Raw genomic sequence first — 27,174 nt, forward strand, 5'->3', positions numbered from 1 at the left:
AGAGACCGGTCTCAAATCAGCACCGATGCAGACTCGCTGTTTGAGGGCTTGATAGTCCACTCCCCCTCCACACCGCTCCACACTCGTTGGTTTGGAACAGCACTTAATGTGGCGGACCCTCCGCGCGAACGCGCAAACGGAGGGGTAGTGTGTAGGGGTAGGGTGTAGGGGGCGGTTTGGGATTGGGCCTTAGTAAGGTAAAAACTATGGGTAAAAGCAAAAAGCAAGAAGGCCTCTCAGACGCTCTTCCGCTTACTTGTGTAATAAAGAAAAACAAATGGACGGTCGATACACGGATTGCATAAGAGGGAGACTTGGTTAATAGGTTAACACTGATATAAAGCAGACACCAAACACGTCCAAAATGACCAATTAATAAAAAGGACTTGACTTAAAAAAAAAATCAGTTGGAAATACTTAGATTTAGAATAGAATAGAAGATATCTTTATTGTCATACAAGATACAACGACATTTCTTTGGCAACTCTCACTGCAGTAAAAAATAGACACATACATAAATAAATAAATAAGAGTGTTAAAAGCAGACTGTAGTAGCGTAACCACACACACATTGGGCAATGGATGCAAACATTTGTTTATCTTTTGGGATGGTCTGAAATCAAATCCACTGCAGTATCCTCCAGTCCACTGGGGGCGGTAGAGGGGTCTGTAGTGACGGTGTTTGCCCTTTAAAACGTCTGGATCTTTTTTTGGATCTTGCAGGATCTTGCAGGATATTGTTTTCTGTTCTTATTATACATCCATGAGATATATATATCTATGGTTTTCTGCATAGTCTCTTGTCCACACTCCAGTCCAGTTGGTGGCGGTAATGCACCTACAAGTTGGTTTGTCAACCGCCCATAAACACCAAAGAAGAAGAAGAAGAAGGATCTTGCAGGATGACAAAGTTGACAAGCTTTTTGACGGAATACACACAAATATCTTAAGCCTTTTAAAAGGTATGAAAGTAAAACGTGTCTCTTACTTATTATTTTCTGTGGGAAGATATTGTCATACATGTACATGCCACATTGTGTCATTTATCCAGCGAACCGTGTTAATGCGGAGCGCCAAATTTGAAATTAGAGCTCAGCTAACCATGTTTGTTATAGCTAGCAAACTTCTACAAGTTAATGTCAGCTTGAGTACATTTAATGTCGCTGCTAAAGTAAGCACAGATAGATGTATACTCTCTGTTTGTCATTGCTGTGTGTCGACATATAGCTAGCTTAACTTTTACCTCGGATAACTTAGCGTTTTTCCAACTGACTGACCACAATTTAAGGTTATTTTCTATGTTATTTTCTATTTAACGTTGACGTTACTTCGTTAGTTAGCGTTAGCTTAAGAATCTAACGGTTCAAGATTCAAAGGCTTTATTGCCATAAGCACAGTAGCTCCAGTGTTGTAATGGCAATGAAAGTCCCAGTCTCCTCCAACAATGCCACATAAATATATAATAAGTAAAATACATTTAAAAAAACAACACAATTGGTGCAAGAAATAACACAATAGAAATACAATAATGCAAGAAAATATTGCAAAACTAATGTACAAGTAGTGCAGGAGAAATGGGTTTTATACATGTAAAACATAAAATTGAGCTAAACTTAGAATGCTGAATTAAATACTGTACAGTGGAATAAATTCTGTTTATTGTAATAATAAATACATATGTGAGATGGTTCAGCTTTGATGTAACGCTAACTTATTAAAACCATTTTTCAACAGATGATGCGAAGACCTCGGACAACAACTGCCAAAGTTGTTGAGAACACTGAGGATTCCGACTTGTAAGTCATTTTTCAATCATTTCACAACGCGTTTCTGCAAAAACGGCATATTGATGTTCAGCCTCAGGTTTACGTTGGGGTTTATCTTTGCTGTTTTTTTTTGGAGATGATGATGTTAACTGATAGTCATACCAGCATTGTAAAGAAAAATAGAAAATGTAATCCATTAGAGACACTAGCCTGTATTTATAACGTTGGAGATGAGCAGGTAAACCCTGGGAAAATATTTAATGATTTGCCACTTGTTCCACATTTCTCTTTTTGTACTTCAGGTCCATTTCCACCATACTGATAAGTGATGAGGATAGAGATGAATGGACACCAGCAGAGCCAAAACTTAAAGCTCCCACTACTACGGCCCGAGCTCCTGCAGTACCCGTAAAACATAAAATTGAGCTAAACTTAGAATGCTGAATTAAATACTGTACAGTGGAATAAATTCTGTTTATTGTAATAATAAATACATATGTGAGATGGTTCAGCTTTGATGTAACGCTAACTTATTAAAACAATTTTTCAACAGATGATGCGAAGACCTCGGACAACAACTGCCAAAGTTGTTGAGAACACTGAGGATTCCGACGCGTAAGTCATTTTAAAATCATTTCACAACGCGTTTCTGCAAAAACGGCATATTGATGTTCATTGTCACAGCCTCAGGTTTACGTTGGGGTTTATCTTTGCTGTTTTTTTTGGAGATGATGATGTTAACTGATAGTCATATCAGCATTGTAAAGAAAAATAGAAAATGTAATCCATTAGAGACACTAGCCTGTATTTATAACGTTGGAGATGAGCAGGTAAACCCAGGGAACATATTTAATGATTTGCCACTTGTTCCACATTTCTCTTTTTGTACTTCAGGTCCATTTCCACCATACTGATAAGTGAGGAGGATAGTGATGAATGGACACCAGCAGAGCCAAAACTTAAAGCTCCCACTACTACGGCCCGAGCTCCTGCAGTACCCGGGGAGAAGAAAGCAGCTCCCAAGAGAACTGCTAAACCTAAGGAGCCAAAAGCACCCAAACAACCTAAACCTCCTAAAGAGCCTAAAGTTCCTAAGCCAAGAGCACCACGTAAAACTGCAGCAGAGCGAAAAACACAGGCCTCGAAAGTTGTGAAGGGTTCCAGGACATCTGTGTTGGCTGGAACAAAAAGGAAAAATATTGATGAAGGCAAAAATGATGACAAGGCTGCAGAAAAGAAAGAAGAAAAACATACAGACTGTGGGCCAAGTACCAAAATGAAGAAAGAGGTAAGATACCCATTATATAATTATTATGAGGTTTTATTCTCTTTGCAACACCAAAATACTGCAATGCTCTCTTTCATGACTTGTGCTACTTGTTTCTTGCAGAGGGTATCATTCATCGTGTCAGAAGCGAATCAAGCAGACATGTGGGCAGGCGAGGGGACATCACTCGCTGGATTTATAGCAAAGAAAGAGGAAGTGGAGGATTTCACGTTTGATGAGCCTTGTCTAAAGAAACAGAAGACCGGTGGTGCCTTCCTGGGACAACCAAGTGCTTTACCATCGTCCACAGCAAACACTCTGAGGAATGAACTCAATATGAACTGGGACTTCATAGAGGTAATGTAGGGTTTGTCTTTGTATTTTTATTAATTAGAAAGTGTTTTATATTTTGGTCAGATGGTGGAAGCAGTGACTGGCTAACAAAACACCAGTGCTCATCCATATTTCTACCTATGTTCGCAAAACGTAACAAACTCAGTTAAAAGGACACACTAATCAATCAATCAACAACTTTATTAATCCCGCAATGGGCAATTGGTTATGAGCAGCTTATGTCATGTACATAGGCAGGAACATACAGGAAGAAAACACACAGATACACCCGGGAGCACAGATGTGGATCATTCCAATTTACACGATAAATAGTTCATAGCATCACAATAATAAATAAAGAAATAATCAAGTTAAAAGCCTTTCAAGAATTTAAAAGTTTGAGTGCAGAAGGGGTGAATGATTTTGCAAAGCGATTAGTCTTAAGAGCAGGTAGAGCATATCTACGCCCTGATGGCAACAGACCAAATTAATCTGCAAGAACATGACCTGGAGAGGCCAGAATGCTCTCTGCTTTCCGCAGAATCTGTACAAAATACACTGTTACTAACAGGACAGTTAGCCACATATCAACACTGTTGCTGTTGATGGAGTCTTAACACTGGCCTGTGTACACACAAGAATGGGAAACGATGATAAATATCAGCAGCGACCAATTTGCCTAAAATGGGCCCTAAGCAGCTATCCATTCAGTGAGTTATACACCCGTTGTAAGTGTATGTTTATTGGTAGTTCGTTGATGTTACTTACGCTCTAATTTCTGCTATATATGCACCCAAAGCTATTGGCTCCAATATATAAACAATGGACAGTTTATTTAGACTATTATTAAATTGATTCTACTTGCGAACTTCTTTGTATATACTGTATAGGAACTTTTTGAATATCCGCATGTGTCCTTTCCCCCAGGTGCTGTCCACCCGGACATGTGTGGAGTGGCGGGTGTGTGCAAATATCATCGGGCTGCTTCGTGAGGAGAACACGGTGCCGTTCATGGTCCGCTACCGCAAAGATATGATCAATCACATGGATGCTGACGCTGTCCGAGACGTCCAGCTGGTATATGAAGAGTTAAGGTAAGCAGATAAAACGTCTTGAACTAAGCAATAAAAACAAGGAAACTAATGCACCTCATTATCTGACAAACACTCATTATTGGTATGTAGAAGCAATTTAAGTACAGAGTTTCATACAGCTGTTACCATGAGATGTCTTCTCATATGAGCTGAGGATTTAATTCATTTCCGGACAGCAGATTTTAAATTGGCCACTAGATGGTGCTATTGCTCAAGCTTTGGGTCATGAAACGGTATCATACCTGTGTATCACTGGCATGTGTGTTACTCTCTGTGTTATTATTTTGCACTGTATTATCATCTTTTTTTATTTGTATGTTTGTGTTCAGCACTCTTTCCAAGAAGACCCAGTCTGTGATTCAGACCCTGAAGAAAGACGGGGTTTTAACAGTCGAGCTGGAACAAAACATGAGGAGCTGCCAATCAGCTGATGAACTGGATCATGTGGTCAGAATCACATTATTATTCCAAAGCAATATGTGTCCTTTGAAATGTAATTTGGAGATCTAATTCTTATTTCCATTCTTATTTTTGGAAACCTGATTATACGCTTCTCTTTACCACTCATCTCAGTTCACTGGTTCTGTGTGTGTCTGTAGTATTCTCCCTATAAGAAAGGCAGCAAGCTGACAAAGGCTCGCCGGGCCAAAGCCCTCGGTCTTGAGGATGCCGCCTCTTTACTCATGAACACACCACACACTCTGGATTTAAGGACATGGGTAAAACCTGGTACTGAAGGTAAGGCATACACACAAAGTGGTGCATTTTGATGTGATTAATTCAACATAGCACTCACATAGGGTGTTTCTTAATCGCGAGTAAAGCTGCTCCAGAGCCACTATTTCAAGCATACTACGTCATCGAGTGCCGCCGAAGTACTGTTCCAATGTCCAGCATACTTGGAAATCTACCGAGCCCGGCATACTTCGTTGGGAGAAATTTCGAGGCTGCACAAATCTCCACAATGCTTTGCGCACGGACCAATTTCCCCAAATCTGTGGCGGAAAATGTAAGGCGGGGCCTCTCATATGACGCACACCTGCACACTTGCTCGCCTGTTCCACGCTCTGTATGTGGGTATGGACCAGGCCTCAATCAAACGCTTACAGCTAGTCCAAAACGCTGCTGCACATTTGCTGACTGGCCACAAAAAGCGCGACCACATCACCCTTATTCTGGCTTCACTACACTGGCTTCCAGTTCGGTTCAGAATTGATTTTAAAGTCCTTTTATTTGTTTTTAAAGCCCTAAATGGGCTGGCTCCAGCCTATATAACTGAACTGCTCCAGCGCTACACCCCAGCCAGAGCTTTAAGGTCTGCTGACCAGCTGTTGCTGGTAGTGCCCAAGACCAGGCTAAAAACTAGAGGGCACCGAGCCTTCGCAGCAGCTGGCCCTAGGCTCTGGAACACTTTGCCCCTCCATGTGAGGTCGGCCCAGACCGTAGGGGTTTTTAAATCCACATTAAAAACACACTTCTTCTCTCTGGCTTTCTAATTAGAGCGGAGCACGACTCCTGACTTTTCCGTGTGTTCTATTCTTATTTTGTTTTTTAAGTTATATCTGTTGTAATTTATTGTCGTTTATTGTGTTTTGTAGTGATGTGTTTTTTATTACATGTACAGCACTTTGGCTCGACCAAAAATCGCTTTTAAATGTGCTTTATAAATAAAACCTGATTTGATTTGATTTGATTTGATTTGATTTGACTCTTCGTTTTCCGAATGCCAGGAAGTATTCTTGCCTCGCTTCTGAAGCAAAATGCTCGGCAGACATGTGCTACCAAGCAAGCGTACTTGCGATTGAGAAACACCCATAGTCTCACATTTGCTCTTTAGTGTACTGTTTTTAAGTAAAGTATGTGTATTTGTGTGTCAGGTCTGTCATCGGTGGAAGAAGTGTCTACAGGTGTGGGGCATATCTTAGCAGATTTGATGGCCAAAGACCCTGAGACCCTCGCCTATGTGAAAACATTGTGAGAACCTACCTACATGCACACACCATTTCTATAGTGATGTTTCATTTCCATAGTTGTCTGTGTTATTTTGACATTGGTAGTGTATTGAACCTGCCACATTGATAATAATCCAGTGCCCTCCTACTTTCTCTCCCTCTCTGTGTTTACCTCTTGCTGTGACAGGTGTGAGAACAACTTTGTGACCATCCAGTCGTCTGTGTCCAAGTCTGCACTTAAGGAGAAGGTCCAAGACCACAAAAAACCAGGGGCCAAGCAAAACAAAAAAATGGACATTGACAAGTTCCACCTATACCTTGACTTCACCTCCAACATCCAACGCATCCAGCCCCATCAGGTAGAAACACAGACCTGTTTATGGTTCCCTTTTTCCCTCCTTCCCTGTTTTCTGCTACTCTTCGTCGTTGAAATACACTAGAGCAGTTGGGATATTATTATCTAGCTAAATGGTTAGCACTGGTGTTCTTGTCGGAAAAGTTTCTCCCTACCCTTTGGCTCATTTTACATATAGAAACTTAAAGTTAAAAAACACCTAAAACACCTTCAAGAACAAAGCAACAGCATTATGGTATAACACACATAAAAGTACTACACAGCCTTAAGAAAAATGTATTGCATGATGATTATTTTAGCAATATACAAATTATTTGTGTATGCTGGACTATACTTAGTGTCTTCATCTGCACACACACACATATACAAACAAATGCGCACCATCTGTTTGTGTTTGTGTCATTTCTGTCTGCTTCATCTGTGCTGCTTTTGAATGCTAGCCATGTCAGTCACAGTTAGCCTTGTCTGTGCCTCCATATTTCCCCCTCCTGTGCCCTGCTCTGCCTCCTCTACTCCCCCCCCGTCCCTCTAGTGACTAGTGTGTTACTCAGAGTTGGTCCCGGGCCTCATGTGTCACCACAGCTTCCATCAGCCGCTGCCTCTCTGCCACATCACACTCTCTGGCAACCCCTTTCTGCCCTACAGTCATACAAACACATAAACATACATGCAAGCACGCACACTTGCTCACAAACAAGCACACCCTGCAAGTCCCCTCATTCTCTCCTCTTAACATATGTGACATGTCCCCTGCCGACATGCCATTGGATTAGGAGGCTTTGATTGACAGGCGCTCTTCTGTAGTGACAGCTACTGCTGCTGGGCCTAAAGGCGGACGGAGGGATGGGGAGAGGGGGTGGCAACGGGAGGGAGAGGCTGAACAGATGAGTGACGTTGAGGTGCGTCCGTCACTTATCTCTGCTTGGCTCTGACCTCCCTCCCTCCCTTCTCTCTGACTAAACCTCAGCCCTCCAATCCACTCCACACCTCCCCTCTTCCCCTCTTCCCCTCTCCTGCTCTGTTTATGAGAGACCTTTAATTCATGACTTGCCTTTGTCATGGAGCGTTAATCCACAGGCTGCTGTGACCTGCTAGCTGTCGGATTCCGGCTAAAATGAACCTTTTCTAGCCGTCAAGCTGTCATGAAGGGGGGGCAGGTGGGAGATGTGTTTTGACAGGAGGCATGTGTGTGAGCACACACTTGCCCGTTCGCTTTGGCACATTTTATTAAGCCTCACTACTGGTGGTTTGTTAACGAGAAAGCACGAGGCATTTGTGAAGTGGGCAAAAAGCAAACATTTAGAGTTGGTCCAGTGAACATGCAAAGTCCCCCCGTCAGATATGACCAGTAGCCTGTAGTGACTGAAAAAAAAGGTTAGATAAGAATTCATATTTCATATACCTTATGTCAAAAAAATCTTGGAATGATAAATTAAATAAATTCTAAATTGTGGTATTGTAACTTGTAAATGATTTATGATAAGTCTTACAAAGACAAATATGTTGTATTGAGACATTAGTAATCCTAAAAAGAGAGTAATTTAACTTCAGGTACTTATTGTCTGCCTTATATGCATTCTGGGTGTAAAGAAGGAGGCAGCTTTTATTATTTTGTATTTCCTTAATTTTTTTATTCTCAATAAATTTGCCAATTTTCTTGTTTTGTCCAACTTATATTTGAAAAACAAAAAACAAACCTTACAATTAAATAAGACAATGAAACAGGCAAAGTCTCACAGTTTATAAGCAGGAATAAGCAAATGTTTGGCATTTTTGCTTACAAAATATTTGTTTTAATGTATTAGTAAAAATAGTAGCCAATAAAGTTTAAATCGAGTAATTTACTGTCAGATTAGATAAATTATTGAACTCCTAAAATATAATTGTTAGAGTCATGAAATCTAATAATACCACAGATGTATGACTTTAGTATAATGATCTAACTATTTCATACATTTATCTAAATGAGTCTTTACCAATCTCTGGTATACAGCAAGACTTAAATCCATTTGACATATCTAGTCGAGATGCTTAGCTCAGATTGAATTCCGTCAGATTTGATTTGAAGTCTTCTTCTTCAGAGGGTCCACATTCACCTCATAGCTATTAGCAGCCGGGACGCTCTCGATTATGCCAGGGTGGATTTGTTGAATGAGTGGGCTATTTTTAATTTGATTTGCGTTGTGATCAAATGGTAGTTTAGCGCTTTAGAGTGGGGCTCGCCTGCAGAGGAGCTTAGATAAATGGAAATGTTTAATCAATTTAACACTTATTTTTGATGGACAGGTGGAGAAAAACATGTTAAAGAATGTGTCAATGTCTGTATTGGTCTTAATGCTGTGGAGGTTAACAAAAGAGTACACATTGGTCTGCTTTCTTTTTTGTACTTAGTAATATACATTTTAAAAACTGAGATACTGAAACAGATATTAAAGGTCCCCTATTATACTGTTTTTCATCAATATATTATAGGTCTCAGATATATACAAAACATGTCTCTGAAGTGTTTGGCTCCAAACACCAAACAGATCATTGCAGCATCCCATAATCCCCTCTGTTTCAGCCCTGTTTCAAAAGTACTGATTCTGTGTCTGTTACTTTAGATGAAAATAAGGAGCCCCTCCCCACGCCCCTCTGAGAGATGTTTGGTTAAAAAGAACACAATGGTGCTCTAGGAGGAGATTCAGGTGATAAGGGGGGGGGGGGGTTACCTTGGTTGGTGATTGGCTAATGGTTACACAAGCCAAAAAATCGTTATGACATCATAAAGTGGCCAAAATCTGATCAGCTCATTTTCAGACAGGTTTTTATATAAATGGATCGGGACAAAAAGTGAACGAATCTTTTTTCCTGAAACTTTCAGAATCTCTTTACACAGAGGGGGGGGGGACACATGTTGATGTATAAAAGACATGAAAAAGTGGATTTTGCATGATAGGTGACCTTTAACACATTTGATAAGTCACATTTTAAACTTACGGTTTGGTTATTGAGATGCTTGTCCTTCCTCTCCTCATTCTGAGCTGAAGTTTGTTGTTCCATGTTCGACCGTCAGACTCCCTGCTGTGTTGTGTTTGTTTTTGGATAGAAAAAGGGAGTGTAAAGGAGGGCAGAGTCCTCCCTGAGCAGCCTGTGTGTTTGTGTAAAAGACCCGTGTATCATGCTGGGCCATGATCCTTCATGTAGACGTATCTTCATTTATGTTTAGAAAGTCAATATTAACCAGGAATCATACTAACGTCTAAAGGATAACATTCAATAAAAGTAGCTTGCATTCCATATGCTCCACTAGTTGTACTATCATTGTTTATCAGGAACATTATATGCTTATCTTGCCTTTTGTTTTTAACCCTAGCACTAGTACATTTAAGAATGACATGTTTTTAAGGAATAAAAGGCCGTCTGCTGACAGCTCTGTTAGCCTGTTATTATACAGTGTGTCCCATGAGTGTCAGCCAGGTCAGAAAGTGTGCTGTGAGTCTGTGTATCTGTTTTTTTCTTTATCCTTGATATGTCGGATGGTTGGATGTGTTGATGATGATCGTAGTCCTCTAAGAAATGTTGAGAGAGAGCAGGAGACAGATAGAGAGGACGTTGGCTGACTGCCCTCCCTCGGGGGGCCGGTGGCGGGACTGAGGAGAGACGCTCTGTCTGCTCTCGTCAGGGTTTGGCCAGCACTCGGCCACATGTCACTCGTGGCCCGTCTAACACACAAACACATGCTTCTCACTCTGTCTCACATCACCCTTCCTCTCGGATCACCCTCTGTCTCCCACCAGTGACCCGACCCAGGCAGAAAGTGAGAGACGAACAGAGAGACTCTCTAGGTTATTTGTCATCAGCGGGGACTGAGGCTAGCTACCAAGGAAAGCACAGCAAGGACACAGATTAAACACAACTTTTGGAAGCAGTCAGGGTTTGAGAACCAGGCAAGAGAGAACAATGTTTTAGTTTGTATTAGTTAAATAATAGGAATCTAGGAAGCATACATTTGATTTAGTAGATTTACAGCAATGTGTTGCCTGATAATTTATGTTAATGAATGCAGGCAACACATGGACACCAGGGGCTTTGGCACATGTTAAACATCTGATACATAGAGCTTGCATCATTATAAGGACAAAGAAAACTAAATTGTCTTTTATCAATGCGTGAAAGCATTGTGTATAGACAGTCATGTTTGTCTGTATGGCTTCTGTTGTCTCCCAGTGCTTACCTTAAGTCTGGTTACCAAAAATAAATCAGTTCTTGGTAAAAGACTCGGTCATTGTTCCTCCATAATTTTTTCTGAATGCCCCGAACTTTGGTTTATCAATAATTTCCTTGTTTTAAGTTAATGAAACTCAAACTGTGCTTTTGAAAATGTATTCTTCCCCACATTCAACAAGCAGATGACGCATCAAGGTGTAATCTATGTAGAAATCAGCCTGTAATGTATGACATGTCATGTAAAGGCTGTATGTGGTTCTTCATTATACAAAATGATCAAACTTCAAACCCTAAGAACACATATTTAGCAAGGCTGTTCTGCATTCATCACTCAGAAAGAAGTGTTTTGCTTTCTTCCGTAAACATGTTAAACTTCAGAGCTTTGATGAAGATTGTTTGAGAAATGTCATCACAGTTCGTGCGGCAGCCCAGGGGAGAAACATGCCACCAGAAGAGAAATCTAACTTTCATCATAATTCAAGCAAACTCGCTGCATTAATTCTCTGCCATGCCATTAGCTGTGTTTTTAGATTTGTATTTTCATACACATCCGAGGGTGCTGCTGAGTGGTAATGGTTGTGGCACCACGTGTGTGGCTGTGGGTGGGGGGGGGGTAGGCCTTGCGGTCTCAGCGCTGATGGTGGCGTAGTGGTGGCATTTGTCAGCTTGCTTCTTCCGCTTGGTTTCCAGATTGACGTCTTGTTTCTTGGCCCTGTTCGGTGGCGGGCTAAAGGTTCCCCGCTGAAAAGGTCAGACACTTACTACAGTTTGCTTAACAGCATGTAACAGTTCCTCCGAGGGGGGAGCAGCACACAACACAACAGGCCACCGCCACAGGATACACTGCCAGGCTCATCACTTTTACACGCGTGTCTGTGAAGAGTTACGGTTTTGTTTTCTTGTGTTGTTTTTAAGTGGATGTTTTTGTGAAGATACATTTTTAAATACATATACAATATTTATAAAGTAACCCAATTCAAGACATTTTCTTCCCTTTTCCCCCAAAAGTCCTAAGGTGATTCCAAATGTAAACAGTTACACATTTTTAAAAGGGAACTACACCTTTACATTTTTTATGATTTTGGCTGTGTGAAATGATATGTTCCTTAAATGTTACTTATATTTAGTAACACTGAAAATGAATACAATAACAGGAGCTTAACTTATCTGAGTTCAAATGCACATTTATTTAAAAATGAACCTACAGTCATCCACTCACTGTGTGGAGGTGGCTTTTCAAAATGTTTTTAGTGTGTAAGTTGTGGAGCTTTTTAGAGCATATTTCCTCTCTGTGTTCATGAACATACATTCATTTAAACAGTTTATAGTATTGCCTTAAACAGGGTTAATATGTCTGTATGTTTTGTGTGTGTTTTGAATGTGTACAGACCCTGGCTATTAACCGAGGGGAGAGTCTGAAGATTTTGACAGTGAAGGTGAACATTCCCGACAGGGTGAAGAATGATTTCACGAGGTGGTGCATCGACAACAGGTCAGAAACACAAACGGCACAACACTCAGACAAGCATGCACTTACACACATGCTCACACACTATGCTGAAATGCTGGAGATATACTGAAGATGAAACTACCTCCAACCAGACATCTATGAAGGCTGCTAACAACAACTTTTCAACGACATAATTACTCTGTAGCTATGTTAGTTTGACAATAAAGAACCTTGAACCTTGAACTTATATTTTTTAGATACAATTGAGTACAGCATATACCTCAGCGAAATAGTGAGAAAGAAATAGATTATTAGGAAAAAGAGATTGTATTGCTACACATGAATGCTTGATCATTTTAGTTTACATTTTCTCGATTTTAGCATTTTTGCATTGGTAACTACACTACTACTTATTGTGACTACATTAAATAAGTGAAACATTTAAGCAGGCCTATGCTGACATACAGGTCCTCAGTGAACTTATTTTGTACAGATAGAGGTCAAATAATGAAATAGAAATCACACTTACTATTTAATCAGGCTGTGATATGAATGGTCTGTACATTTAACACTAAAACTTAAATCCTTGCTTGAAAATATAATACGAACTGTTTTATATGTGTGGGTTATAGAATAGAATTGGGAGGGATGAAACCCTCTTTAATGGTCATACATGCAGAGCACACAGCACACACAGTGACATGTGTTCTCTGCATTTAACCCATCCTAGTACCAGGAGTCTAGTGCTAGGAGCAGTGGGCAGCTATTGTACAGCGCCCGGGGAGCAATGGGAGTGAGGGGGGAAGGGGGGTGTCCGGTGCCTTGCTCAAGGGCACCACAGCAGGGCAGGAGGTGAACCTCTCCATATTTAGGTCTGGTCAGGGACTTGAACCGGCGACCCTACGGCTCACAGTCCAAGCCCCTACTGACTGAGCCACTGCCGGACTCTTATGGGTTCTTACTTACGGGATTTGGAAAAATATTTTAACCCTGAGAGGGAGGTAGTTGATTTACAGATTAGAGGATGTCACAATGACTTTTATATATTGCATTTATTAATTAAAAAAACGTTTGTTCCACTGATTTATTGCAGGTGGAGACCGAAAACGTTTGCTACAGAAGAGCATTGGGCGATCGTCAGGAGTGCGATTGATGACTCTTACAAAAGGCTTATTCTGCCCTTCCTAACTAGAAATTACAGGTATTTGAAGTGTTACTTTTAATGTGTGTTTATGCTTTTTATAGGGTTTTTTATTTTTGATAACCCCTTATTAATTTACACTGTGTCCCCTGTCTGTCTCCCCAACCCCATCTTTTCTTTGACTTTTTCTATATTTTTCTTCTTTCTCTCTCAAAACAATCTTTCTTTTTTGACCTCTTTTGTAAAACATATTTTCTTCGGCTCCTCTGCCAATGTTTACCCCTATCCCCGTCTTTCCTGCTTCGCCTCTCTTTAGGACTAAGCTGTCAAGTGCAGCAGAGAAGGAGTCGATCGCCATGTTTGTGAGTAACCTCCGCCGCTGCCTGTTGGTGGGTCCAGTCCGCGGCTGTGTCATCTTGGGGGTGGACCCTGGCTTTAGACATGGCTGTAAGCTGGCAGTTCTCTCCCCCACGGGTAAGTGACCACTAAATATATATTACCACCTACTTTTGCCTCCAAAGCAGTTTGATCTCTCTTTCTCATAACACCATACCTATCTCCCATGACCATCGTCTTTATTACACTGCTTTTATAAAGCTGTAGGCATCACAGGGCATAACATCCTGGGATGGCAGCGGTGAGAGGCTACGTGTCAGATTGGATGATTCATGTTGATCCATTGTGGTCGACAGCAAACACAGGTGTATCCTGTGCCACTGGGGTGAAAGAGTTATATAAAGTGCAGCTCAATGAGATCATGGGCTTGAGATATGTTTCACTAACACAAATTACGCTCTACTACTTTCTCCTGATTAGTGTTCTCTTCCATTCATACATGCAATTGGTCGTTGATGCATTCAATCAGCACACACTGCTATCGTTTTTCACCAACAGTATATTTCTGTAATTGTAGTCACATATTCAAGGATGATCTACTCTATCACTCTATGCAAACTAAACTGCCATCGTGAATTCATGGCTAACAGTGTGAGTGTGCATGTGCATGCTAGAGACTAGATGCCAGTTGGCATAACCCTGGTGGGTAGACTTTGTGTTAGCGTGCTTATGTCTACGTCTGTTTTTGTGGTTCTGCTTTAATATACAGTGTGTCTCAGTGGGTGTGGCCTCACACTGCGCTAGGGTAGGTCCCTCCCTCTGGGTGACTGATTATGTGGCTACAAGTCACGCTGACAAATTGCCCCACAGGGACATTAAAGTTTTTTAATCTTGACACTTACAACAGACAGACACAGGTATAGGAACCACAGGAGTGCTCACATGACTTCTATTCAGAGCTACACTTCTACTCTGAGATGTTGTGTTCATAAAACATTTGATTTGGTTAGGATAATGCTGCTTTGTTTGAAAGCATACAGTGTGGAGACATTCTCTTATAATATACAAGTTAATACTTTAATGGCAAGGCAAGGCAAGGCAAGTTTATTTATATAGCACCTTTCAACACAAGGCAATTCAAAGTGCTTTATAAAAATGAAAGACATTAAGAAAATGGCATTTAAAAACAGTCATTAAAAAGCAAAGATAATAAAATAAACATTAAAAGAAAAAATACATGGATAAAAGTTACAGTGCAGTTTAAGATATGAATAGTTCAATTAAAAGCAGCGGCAAAAAGAAAAGTCTTCAGCCTGGATTTAAAAGTAGTAAGAGTTGCAGCGGACCTGCAGGTTTCTGGGAGTTTGTTCCAGATATTTGGAGCATAACAACTGAACGCTGCTTCTCCATGTTTAGTTCTGACTCTGGGGACAGAAAGCTGACCAGTCCCTGAAGACCTGAGAGTTCTGGATGGTTCATAATTTAGCAGTAGGTCAGACATGTATTTTGGGCCTAAACCATTCAGTGCTTTATAAACCAGCAGCAGTATTTTGAAATCTATTCTTTGACACACAGGAAGCCAGTGTAAGGACTTCAGAACAGAAGTGATGTGATCCACTTTCTTAGTGTTGGTAAGGACTCGAGCAGCGGCGTTCTGAATCAGCTGCAGCTTTCTAATGGATTTTTTAGTGAGACCTGTGAAGACACCATTACAGTAGTCGAGTCTGCTGAAGATAAAAGCATGGACAAGTTTTTCCAAATCCTGCTGTGACATTAGTCCTTTAATCCTAGATATGTTCTTTAGGTGATAGTAGGCTGATGTAGTAATTGTTTTAATGTAACTGTTGAAACTCAGGTCAGAGTCCATGACTACACCTAGATTTCTGGCTTTATCTGTTGTTTTGAACATTGCAGACTAAAGCTCAGCGCTAACTTTTATACGTTCTGCCTTGGCTCCAAAAACCATTACCTCAGTTTTATCTTTGTTTAATTGGAGAAAGTTCTGACACATCCAGTCATTGATTGCTTCAATGCACTTACTCAGTGTTTGAATTGGAGCATAGTCTCCTGGTGAAATGGTTATGTAAATGTCTGTGTCATCCGCATAGCTATGGTAACTTATTTAGTTGTTTTTCATTATCTGAGCCAGTGGTAGCATGTAGATGTAAGCCCCCTCTAGTCATAATATACATTTATCATCAACATTGAATTTTCTCTTTCCCTGTGTTTTCCTTCATCTCCCTGCTCTCAGGCCAGATTATCCATACTGATGTTGTCTACCTGCATAATACAGGCCAGCAAAGAGAAGTGGACAAACTGCGCCACCTAATGATGACATACAGGTACTGCTGCTTGTGTTTTAGTGGTGACTGTTACAAATATACTGTCTTAGCTGAGTTTGTGTCGTGTTGATTAATGTTATATTGCTATAACATTCCTGTTATAGGAATGTTATAGCAATAACATTTCCATTCCATTTATGTAGCAGTAGAAATAACTCAAAATCATCCTGACTGTTTTCTGATGAATGACCTGATATTCTAAATAAGGAAAGATCATTTTAAAATTAACCTTATTTTAGAATCTGTTTACGTTTTTGGTTTCCTAATCCTCATTGTCCTTTTCCACTTGTCTGTACTAGCTGTACTAATGTTGTCATTGGCAACGGGACAGCGTGTCGTGAGACTGAGTCCGTCTTCGCTGACCTCATCTCTAGGCGCTGCTTTCACCCCCTGGACGTGTCTTACTGGTAAGGTCCTTCATCCAGAGCACGATTAAAAACCTGCCGCAGTTACCCTGAATAAAACAAGTGGGCATGATATGCAATATCTTATTTTTTTCTAAATGGTGCAGCCCTACAGCAATGCATTTTCTCAATATATCTTTCTCTTTCCTAACTTGTCAAACATTTTAAAAGACGTTCAAATAACAACGATCCTTGAAATATTACTTACGAGGGTAATTTGTAAAGCCTTAATGCCAAGGTTCAGGCTGCCAAGTGTGAGAGAGGTATGAAACGATGGGTGTAAGTGAGGTTGAGACAGTCACAATATAGAAATTCACTGATTGAATAGTGATGAGACCATAGCGGTTGAATAATGGGAACTAGCAGTGTGAGAGAGTAAAGGAAAGAGGTGTGGGAATGAGCGAGCTGGAAACAGACAAAATCACAATGTGTCCCTCAAGCCATTACTGTCTATTAAAGCCATCTGGACTACGTTTCACTTCAGTCCAATTAAAGAGACGTTTTGTGGTCCACCTTGTGTCTGTAACCAGGCCCAGTCGACACTTCAGAGTACAACAGAACAGGACTTCGGTCCAAGCATAATAACCGCTGGCCTCTCTTCTCTTTCTGCTTAGTTCCATGTGTGTTTGTTGACTTGAAGTTAGCAGTGGGACCTCAGCCTAGAATGATTGTGAGCTGCGTGCATAAGAGAGGTTTGACAGTATCTTTGAGTTCATACACACATGCACACTTCAGAGGTCATAGCTTTGGACCACAAGTTCCATTTTCTGTCTATTTGCAGGAACGTAAACGGTCAAAGTGGGGCGTTTATTCATTTAACCTTCCCTTGATTATTTTCATGACAGACATTATTTTTTCTTCTGAGCACCTCCAGAGAAGGAACATTTTACATCTTGATATAATGTTCACTTTTTTACTGGAGCTAATGGCATTTGTGCTTTCCACAAAGAGTAGGAATGTTGGACTTGTGTTTGATGTGGTGCTGACTGAATGTCCTATATCACCTGATATGATGAACTATATTTTTGCAGCACATATCACATGTGTTAATGGTCTACCTTCGCCTTAATAGGGTTTGTGGAATAAAGGATTTTGTAAGAGCATGAACTTTAGAAGAGCAGAGAGATGTTATTTTGACGTTAGCCATAGAAGTATGGTTGTTGTTATCCAGATGAAATCGCCCTGCAGTCATCTGGTCTCATGCCTCACTTTAGTTTCTTTGGACCGTGTGTGATGTCGGCTCAGAAACATAGATGTTAAAGTAATGTACACACAGAGTGCTCTGGTTTCTTCTCTATCGATCCTTTGTCACATTCTCATAATTCCTGTCTTCACTCCGTTTCTCTGTTTTCTCTCTCCTTCCTTTCTTTCCATCGTCTGCCCTCTTCAGAAAAGTTTGATCTAATACATGTGATTTTAAAACACCCTGCAAAGTCCAAATGCTTACATCTCAGTTGGGGTTCTCCCGACAAACATCTTCATACTATAAGACCAATCCTTTTTATATCCGTTTTATTTTTACCTTAAATACAACTTTTTTTTTTTAAACACATAGGAGTTGTACATTTTAAGCACTTTTCTCAATCTTCTGTTGCTTACATTAATAACTATAAGTATAATTTATTACTCATTTATAAAATATAAAAAGGACAGTTTTATCATGGAGGTGCTGTGTGCGGCATAAATACTTTAAGTAAATCATGTATTTGACTCATTAGTTGAATAAAAAGTACATTATATTCAATCGATAATTGAATTAATGATGGTTATTCAAGAAAATATCAGAAGATTAAAAAGTATTAAAGTGGACCTATCATGCTATATTTTAATAATATAGTGTAGGACCATACCTATATAAGGCATATTTATACTTTTTTTTTTTTCAAAATACCAAACAGATCATGCATTTTAGCCATGCCTCATTTCGCTCAATTTGCACTTTTTTAGCCCTGTTTTTGCAAGGGCTGATTCTGTGAGAACAGCACCATCTACTGGCCTGGCATATGTACTACAGAGTCTCCAGCGCTTTCGAACGGCAATGGCCGTGGCTGTCTCCTCCTGATTGGTGGAGTTGGTCCAATAGCCGTAGCGCCACCGTCCTGACGTCAGGACAGTGTTCAAATCTGGATCAGTTTTGATCAGATCCGTTGCAGCCTCTTTTTTAGAGATTTGGGTATGGAGGAAAATAGAGAGGGTTGTGTTTTCTGACACTTGGTGAGTTCCCTGGAACACCGGGGACACATATTCAGGTATAAAAGACGTACAAAAGTGCATTTTGCATGATAGGTCCCCTTTAAAGGAGTGCAAAATATGAGCGTTCCTGGTGGACAGACATAATATGAAAGTTAAAAAACAACATCAGAGAGATTCTTTTCATTTGAACATGTATGAAAAATAACCTGATGTATTGTGCAGTGATGGATGTGAAACAGTAAAGCCTGCGTATTGGTTAATATCCTTTATTGCTTAAAGGGGACCGATCATGCAAAATGCACTTTTGTATGTCTTTTATACCTGAATATGTGTCCCCGGTGTTCCAGGGAACTCACCAAGTGTCAGAAAACACAACCCTCTCTATTTTCCTCCATACCCAAATCTCTAAAAAAACGGGCTGCAACGGATCTGATAAAAACTGATCCAGATTTGAACACTGTCCTGATGTCAGGACAGTGGCGCTACGGCTATTGGGCCAACTCCACCAATCAGGAGGAGACAGCCACGGCCATTGCCGTTCGAAAGCGCTGGAGACGCTGTAGTACATATGCCAGGCCTGTAGATGGTGCTGTTCTCACTGAATCTGCCCTTGCAAAAACAGAGCTAAAAAATGTCAAATTGAGCAAAATGAGGCATGGCTAAAATGCATGATCTGTTTGGTATTTTGAAAAAAAAAAAGTATAAATATGCCTTATATAGGTATGGTCCTACACTATATTATTCAAATATAGCATGATAGGTCCACTTTAAATTGTAAACAGCAATTCATCTTGCATACATTATCAGCTTTGGAGGTGCTAATGGTTTTGTGCGTTCCTTAAGAATGTATTTGAATAACACATTCAGCTGCCGATAATAAATACCGGTAGGTTTTTATTTATTTTAATGTATCTCAGACTCCTTAAAGATCTCTTGGTGAATGTTTGTCTCCAGTTTCAACCAACACTTGCCTTGATAGATGATGTTTGGAGGGCAGGGATAGACCAGTGGCTTCAAGGAGAGACGGTTGTTGCTAACTATGAGGGTCTTACTCCCCTGCTGGCTGACCCTCAGCTGACCCTGGCCTGCCATTAGGGAAACCTCATTACCACAGCAGCAAAGATGATGGCAATGACGAAGAACAACCAAGTATCATCAGAAACAGCAAGGGGCCTTAATGCTTGCTGTGAATGTCCCCAGTACAATTAATTGACCCAGTTTCTGCTATATGTTGAGATTTTTTGTGTTCCTATATGTATGAACATGTCGTCTGACCTTATACCCGACGAGGTTCAAACAGGCTTTGATCGACAGGTGTAGAAAGTCTTTCAGGCAGCCAGTGCACCGGCAGCTGGCTCTGTCATGCTGGTGGAAGACCACAGCGGCCTTACTCTGCACAGACAAACTATTCCTGAGATGAATACTGTCCTGTCTGCTTCGATGTATTTACCGAGTGACAGACTCTTTCCATCTTCCCCTTCCCTCCATGCTTCTTTGGCTTAACTTAACTTTTTCCTTTCTTGAAAAGAGGCATTATGGCTCAGAAACAACTATCCAGAATGTGTGTGTGAATAAGGGACTGATTGTATTTTATTTGGAGAACAGTTTGGATTTCACGAGTGTTGAACATTAGTAATACAGGTGGGTTGAAAGTATTTTTAGTGGCAGAAGTATTGAGGTATTTCATGGCTTTGCTGTATATTGCCTCCTATCCTCTTCCTTTCCCTCTCCTCTCCTCTCCGCCTCGACAGCGCAGTAGTTCATTAAAGACCGCAGCCTCATCTGCACCATCTGCTTCCTGTCTCCCTGTGAGCCTTCATTGTGTCACCCCCCCCCCACCACCCTTCCCCACCCGCCTCTCTCCCTCTCTGTCCTTCTGCCTCGATGCTTAGCTGGAATGACAGCCAGAAATGGCAGCCTGCGGGGCATCCCTACTTGTGTGGTTTCCGTTTGTGTGTATGCAGTTTTTTAGTGCCTTAGTCCTGTTTGAGTAGACTCTTCGTACTCACTGTCAGTCACCTCTTCCATATTTGTTTAGGAGTGTGGCTTTTTCTGCAGAAAGCCAGGCAAGGGCACACGTTTGTGTACCTTTGTGTGCGAGTTAGTGGCATTTAGGGGGAAGAATACTGTAGGTGTGAATGTATTTAAAAAAAGTGGCCAGTGTGTGTTCATTTATTCAAATCTCTGTCCATGCTTTGAATACAATATATCTCACTGATGGTAATATCTTTTTAACAGAACATAGACATTGTCAGATATAAATGTCACAGTAGTACTGTTAACGCTATAGCATCAGAAAATGTGTCCAACTAAATAAAACCCAAAGGTAATGATCACAGAACAAATTCTAACAATGGATGGTTAAACTTAGAAATAAATTACAATATCAATTGTTGACTAACAACTTTCTGTGGATGGAGTAACCTAATTAATTAATTGGTTATTTTACCAGCATTCATTCCCAGCTGCTGTAAATTAATTATAAAACTCAAATGTAAGAAGCTTAATCTGAAGCTTTCAACTGCATGTTTCAACTGTCGGATCTTTTGAAAAAGCTAGTTAATCAACCATAAGACATAGATTAGACATTGAGATTTGTAAGGAATGAATCTCCAGATTTGACGCATTATCCCCCAATTAGATGTATAACAAAGTACCTTTACATGAATAACCTTGAACAAAGCCTCTATGAATGAGCAGCCTCCTGCAGGACATTATACAGCGTGAGGTATTATTTAGCTGACAAGGTTTGTGTGTCTGCGACGGCCCCCACTGATCACACATCAGGTTATCTGCCATACAGCTGCGTCCCAATCATTTGAAGACCTCCTGCTGGATGTCAGTTTGCGACATTAGTTAAGAGAACAAAACCCACTTTGCTGAGAAAATGGGTGACTTCAATCCTTTATGTGTTTGGATGTAGACATGTGTGTATTTGTTAACGTCTGCTCATCGATAGCCCATTGTTTTGTGTGTGTTTCTTAGGCTCCTTTATAGGCCAGTACTGCATGACCTTGTCTGTCATTTTGCTTTAGCACTGACTGGTGCAGTCTAAATCAAAGCTCAACAACGGCCGCACAGATATCTGCATCAGAGTGTGTGGGTGGTTTGCTACGTAACGTGCCATGTTGTCAGTCACTCTCGACGGCTGAGTGGAGTTGTGAATTTTGTCTTCCAAGGTTTAAAACCTGTATTTTGGAAAAGATCCAAGTAGCAGCAAACAGTGATGCCCTGTCCTCGGCTCCCATTCATGTACTGCCATGATCCCAAATCACCCTACAGACAACATCCCTGAAATGGGTTGGGTTCAATTCACAATAATCTCGAGCACCCTTTAAAAAGTGCATTGTAAGGTGTTGACAGCCATTCTCAACTAGTGTACGTTGTTTGTCTAACTGCTCGTGTTGTCGAGTGTTTGCTTTACCTACTGATGAATTATAGAGAACATTGTTGAATTATTAAAGAAGCTCCTAACCTTCTGTGCAACATAAATGAACATTTCTGTAATCAGGTTGGTGTTTGTGTTTGTTGGTGTTGGCCACTTAAGCTTGTTTAACTAAACTCTATTTGCTTTGACAACTTATGATTCAACTTATTAGAATAGTTTGTAGTGTGTTCTGGGCTGTATGCATGAACGGTGACAAGTTGACAGTGTTTGGCTGCAGCAAGCAGATGTTAATGATATCAGAGGTCATTATGTGGAACTAGGTTAGGGAGGTCTTTGGGCAGTGGTGATGATACACACACACACACACACACACACAGTAACCACAGCTAAAGGCAAACCTAAAACAACATCCAATTTCTCGGCCACTTGCTCTGTCTCTCCCGTAGGCAGGGAGATGACCGACCCCCTTTTAATGAACAGGCAACATCTCCTTCAGGGTCAACAAGTCACTGTCCCTGTTTGCCGTTGGTGGATTACAATAAACATTCCTAAGCAATCAGTCAAAGGAACTAAGAATTAATATAGTTGAATTTGATTGGTCAAGACTGGCCTATTGTCAAATAACTGTTTAGTTATGCTTTACCTCTCTGAAGATTCTTTGAACTGTGTAGCCTTACTTATTTATGTTTTCTGAGGATAACAAAGATGCTACTGTGACAGTTCTGTATATATTTGGATAATGCAACTGTAATGACTTATTCATGCACACTAAGGACATAGATTGACATTGATTTACAATATTGTTAAAAGGTTAATATGTACACAAACATAGGCTATATGTCGTGATTTATTGGTAGAAAACAAGCAATTCAATTCAAAATCAGTCATTCACCACCCCCAAATAGCACTTCATAACCACATGAAGCTATCATTGTGTCTGATGTTGTTCTCAGTAGCCAATTAGAGTAGTTGTCCATCTCTCTTTCTAGTAGTAGTCATCCTTCTCTCCTTGACTGGTTCATACTTGAAGTTGTCCATGAGCGATACAAGCAAGAAACAGACTCAAATAGCCACAGTGTACGTCTGCACCGACTCACAGAGAGGCTTTCTGATCTGGAGGGCGAGACCTTGACCGTCTCGCCCTCCAGATCACTCCTGGTGGGATGAGATCATTATTACTGGATAGCTGATGGACCTGGAGGACAGGGCTGTAGACTGTATTTATGACTGTGTGTGTGTATCCCCTGTCATGTCCTGTGTCCAGGCATGCTCCCAGGGCCAGGCTGAGTGAGTGATGAACATACAGTGGCAGGACCAGCGATGACTGAGTGAGATCCAGGCACTCTAATGTTTGGATAGGAGGAGGAGCAGGGGGACGGATGGATTTAGAGGCATGGAAAGGCCTCAGCCTGGCTGTGGGGTGTGTCTTCGTTTCAGGGAAGGATACTGAACCCATGAGTACAGGAAGAGTATATGCCTTTGACTTAATACAGAAAGAATAGAGTCAATGAACAAAACTAATCCAGAACCATACAAAATACAGCCTTTTTGATTTGCTTAATTCTGTATAGTGTTAAATAGAACCATGATAATACAAATAAATATTGAAAACCTGTTTATATTACACATATAATAACACCTTACACTTTACAGTTATAGTTTAGGGCGTTCAACTCATCATCCTAATGTCCAACCCTATTTTAGAGAGGAATTAATTTGGACAAACAAAACGCAAAATAAACAATCACTTTTATAATGTATTGATGATGATTGTTTATGAGTCATTCTAAATGTCTTAAGACACTTCAATATCTTACAAACAATTGTAGTGAAAATCTGATATCGTGAAAGCCCTATCTGTAGCTATTGAAATAGATTATTAATTATTTGTCTATTTGTAAAATGAGGAGCTCCTTAGGTGAGTTAGATGGATAAATGCAGGAGTCTACGAGAGTCTTGTGGCTTACACATGATTCATTTAACTGATGATGTTTAAAGTAAGCAGGAACCACTCAAGTATGTGCTTTGCCTCTCCTACTTAAACCCATCAAATGGGCAATATTCAGGAAATGCCTCTGTGTCCTCCCTCTGTACTTTCCTTTATTACTGTAAAAAACGTTCTTAAGCACAATCTTTACATCACATGAGAAACTCTATATATAATGTCCCAGACTTTGTTTTAAAGCCGATGATACCTTGGCTTATCATGTTTCTTGAAGAAGGTATATTTGTGCTCTTAGTGTAGCTCGTCATGGACAGAGCGTTGTCGGGCAATAGACCCTTTGGCAGTCGCAGGTGGTGGACAGTGAATATCTGCCAGCCTCACCCATATCACGCTCAGCCCCCCTCTCCCCCACCTTGCCCCCCTCGGGTTCCAGCATTCCCTGTGATGGTCCTGCTGCGTGTGACAAACATGTGATGAGTCTGTGTGACATGCCATGTGTGTATTTGTGATTTTGGGGTATGTGTGAGTGTGCAGGCTGGTGTGTATGCATTTGTGCGTGACACAAGTGCAGGCCTTTCCTGTACCAGATTGACATGAGTGTCTGTGAGGCTTTGCTCTTTTCAGACGTGCCTCACACTGGCAGTTGGAGTTTATATGTGTATGTGTGTGTGTGAGGGCCTGCCTGCCTTCTAGCGCCTCTCTGGAGACTGACGGCCCCTGACACCTGCCATTTGGACGCTTTTCTCTGTGAAAAATGTCATCGTCTTCAGACCCGACGTGTGTGTGTGTGTGTGTGTGTGTGTGTGTGTGTGTGTGTCTGAGTGAGAGAGGGATGGTGCGTCCCTCAATTTGTTTCCCTGAGGTCAAGCTTTGCAGCTGACTGAACAATGGACCCAAGCTGTTTGAGCAGCCGGGACAGAGAAACTTATGTGTGTGTGTGTGTGTGTGTGTGTGTTTGTATGAATAGAATTTGGGCTGGCTGCTTTTTAGGCAGTACAATGAGGCCCATCTAAGTATCTTGACCACAAACCCAGTGCAGGACAAAGAAAGTGACAGATTGAGCCATTATATTTTGAGACCATGTAGATGTGTGTGTATGCAATCCTTAAGTGTCCTGACTTGAAAGCCATCTAGAATGTTGTGCACATTAGGGTTAGCAATCGACCAGGTGAAACTGGTCGATTGCTTTAAATCAATTCCACAGGTAACACTACTCGTTGGTGACTCTTGATCACATTGGTTTCTATAACACCACAGATATATTTAATAAATCAACTTTGTTGGTAAGACAAGTCAAATCTTAGATGGTTATGTACACAGAATATAACTTTTAATTGAGATGTATATAGATAAAACTACATAGATTTTGTAAACCAAGATCTGCAAGCAATATGTTAGTTGCACCTCATTTTTGAATATCTGCAACTTCTAATCGGAACGATGTATTTTGAGACAGATGATCTAATGGTAAAAAATGAATTATACCAAATATTTAGATGAACAACGTGGGTTGATGTCAAACAAATCAAACTGGGATAATCCCACCTTCTACAAAGTCATTCACATTTTATGGCAATGCTTTCGAATTATATTACAAGAAAAAGGTTTTAGCCCAAAGAATCTTTTCGGGCCACTTATTCAAATATTGATTGTGTGTGTTTGCCTAAAATGCTCCAAATACAATTAATTTCCTCAAACCAAACATCCAAATTGCACTCTTTTTTGACCTACAGTGCTGTCACCCCTGTAGGTGGTGTCTCACCTCCTCCAACTTTTTGTCCTGTGTATCAAATGAGTTGATGATATTATTGCCCCTCTTCTTTTCTGACTGATCTGATGAGCTGTTTTTAATTTAGATTAAGACCATGTCAGCCAGAAGGCTGTAATGAGGTATCAAAGTGTGTATCCATCTCTTCCAATGTCAGGTTTTTTAAGGGACAGCGGGGGCCCAGTCATTGTGTGTGTGTGTGCGCGTGTGTGTGTGTGTGTGTGTGTGTGTGTGTGTGTGTGTGTGTGTGTGTGTGTGTGTGTGTGTGTGTGTGTGTGTGTGTGTGTGTGTGTGTGTGTGTGTGTGTGTGTGTGTGTGTGTGTGTGTGTGTCAGGCCCAAGGCTGTGTCTCAAAGAAGACCAGTAGGGGAACAGATAGGGGAGCCAGTTGGTGACTTTGCCCCAGGATGGGACAAGGCTAAAGGCAGGCCTGTGTGTGTATACAATTGAAAAGAAAAAGAGTGCTAATAAATGATAACCCTACAGGGCCACCAAGTCATCGCTTTACACCGAGAGGCGATCTTTGACTTTGTGTCTCAGAGTGTGTGGGTGTGTGTATGTGTGTGTGTGTCCACGCTTCGACCATCCATCCACTTAGGCCAGAGAGCTGTGGAGGAGACAACCTTCTGTTGGCTGCCAGGATGATGCCCTCACTGCAGCGACAGCCATGGACGCTACGGCGATGAGGGCTCAGAGCTGTATCCATGACAGTGTTGTTACCCAGCTGCCCCAGCGGCAGCCTTAATTAAGTTAGACATACTAAGCTGGTGGGCTCCCTTTCTTTCCCCTCCATATCCTCTTGTATTCTATTCTTCTGTGTTCATAATGATATATTTTTACTTAAAAAAAGACTCTCTTGGTCTCTCTTTGTCTTTCTGTCCGTCTTTCTCAAACAAAACTGCCTTTCTTTCACTTGACCTTTATTCTTCTATTATCTCTGAATTAGGACAGAGAGGGAGGTTAGAGGTGTGTGTTCTGAAAGCCTTTATCTTAATATTCTATATAAAGGGAGAGAGCTGCATAAGATTTGTGAAGAATGGATATATTTGAATAAGATTCTTCATTTTATTTTCTGCGTCTTACTCAGCATATTTTAACGTGTGTGCCTTGGTGTCCATGTGTATTTATCGATGTGCGTGAGGCAAGTGTGTGTCGGGTTAATGACCAGCTATGCTTTGACCTCCCCGAAGGTCATGTGCCAGTGCTCGTTAGCAGTGTCACCATGGCGATAT

At 40.9% G+C, this 27,174-nt stretch overlaps 1 protein-coding gene across 2 annotated transcripts in view; it reads left to right on the forward strand.

Annotated features, from left to right (window-relative positions):
• The first annotated feature begins 281 nt into the window (after window positions 1-281).
• Window positions 282-27,174, forward strand: part of srbd1 (S1 RNA binding domain 1) — a 49,680-nt gene continuing 22,787 nt past the window's right edge. For both annotated transcript variants that reach the window (XR_004557749.1, XM_034152715.1), the window contains exons 1-16: window positions 282-962; window positions 1,735-1,796; window positions 2,069-2,174; window positions 2,320-2,381; window positions 2,661-3,054; window positions 3,157-3,390; window positions 4,294-4,460; window positions 4,790-4,907; window positions 5,060-5,198; window positions 6,338-6,434; window positions 6,600-6,771; window positions 12,365-12,468; window positions 13,520-13,627; window positions 13,884-14,041; window positions 16,155-16,245; window positions 16,545-16,652. Coding sequence is in view for 1 of the 2 variants with exons in the window: in XM_034152715.1 (XP_034008606.1) it covers window positions 1,735-1,796; window positions 2,069-2,174; window positions 2,320-2,381; window positions 2,661-3,054; window positions 3,157-3,390; window positions 4,294-4,460; window positions 4,790-4,907; window positions 5,060-5,198; window positions 6,338-6,434; window positions 6,600-6,771; window positions 12,365-12,468; window positions 13,520-13,627; window positions 13,884-14,041; window positions 16,155-16,245; window positions 16,545-16,652 (2,120 nt within the window). In the remaining variant the exon portion in view is untranslated. The remainder of the gene's footprint in view (window positions 963-1,734; window positions 1,797-2,068; window positions 2,175-2,319; window positions 2,382-2,660; window positions 3,055-3,156; window positions 3,391-4,293; window positions 4,461-4,789; window positions 4,908-5,059; window positions 5,199-6,337; window positions 6,435-6,599; window positions 6,772-12,364; window positions 12,469-13,519; window positions 13,628-13,883; window positions 14,042-16,154; window positions 16,246-16,544; window positions 16,653-27,174) is intronic.

The sequence above is a fragment of the Trematomus bernacchii genome, unplaced genomic scaffold, assembly GCF_902827165.1.
Source record: "Trematomus bernacchii unplaced genomic scaffold, fTreBer1.1, whole genome shotgun sequence".
Lineage (NCBI taxonomy): Eukaryota > Metazoa > Chordata > Actinopteri > Perciformes > Nototheniidae > Trematomus > Trematomus bernacchii.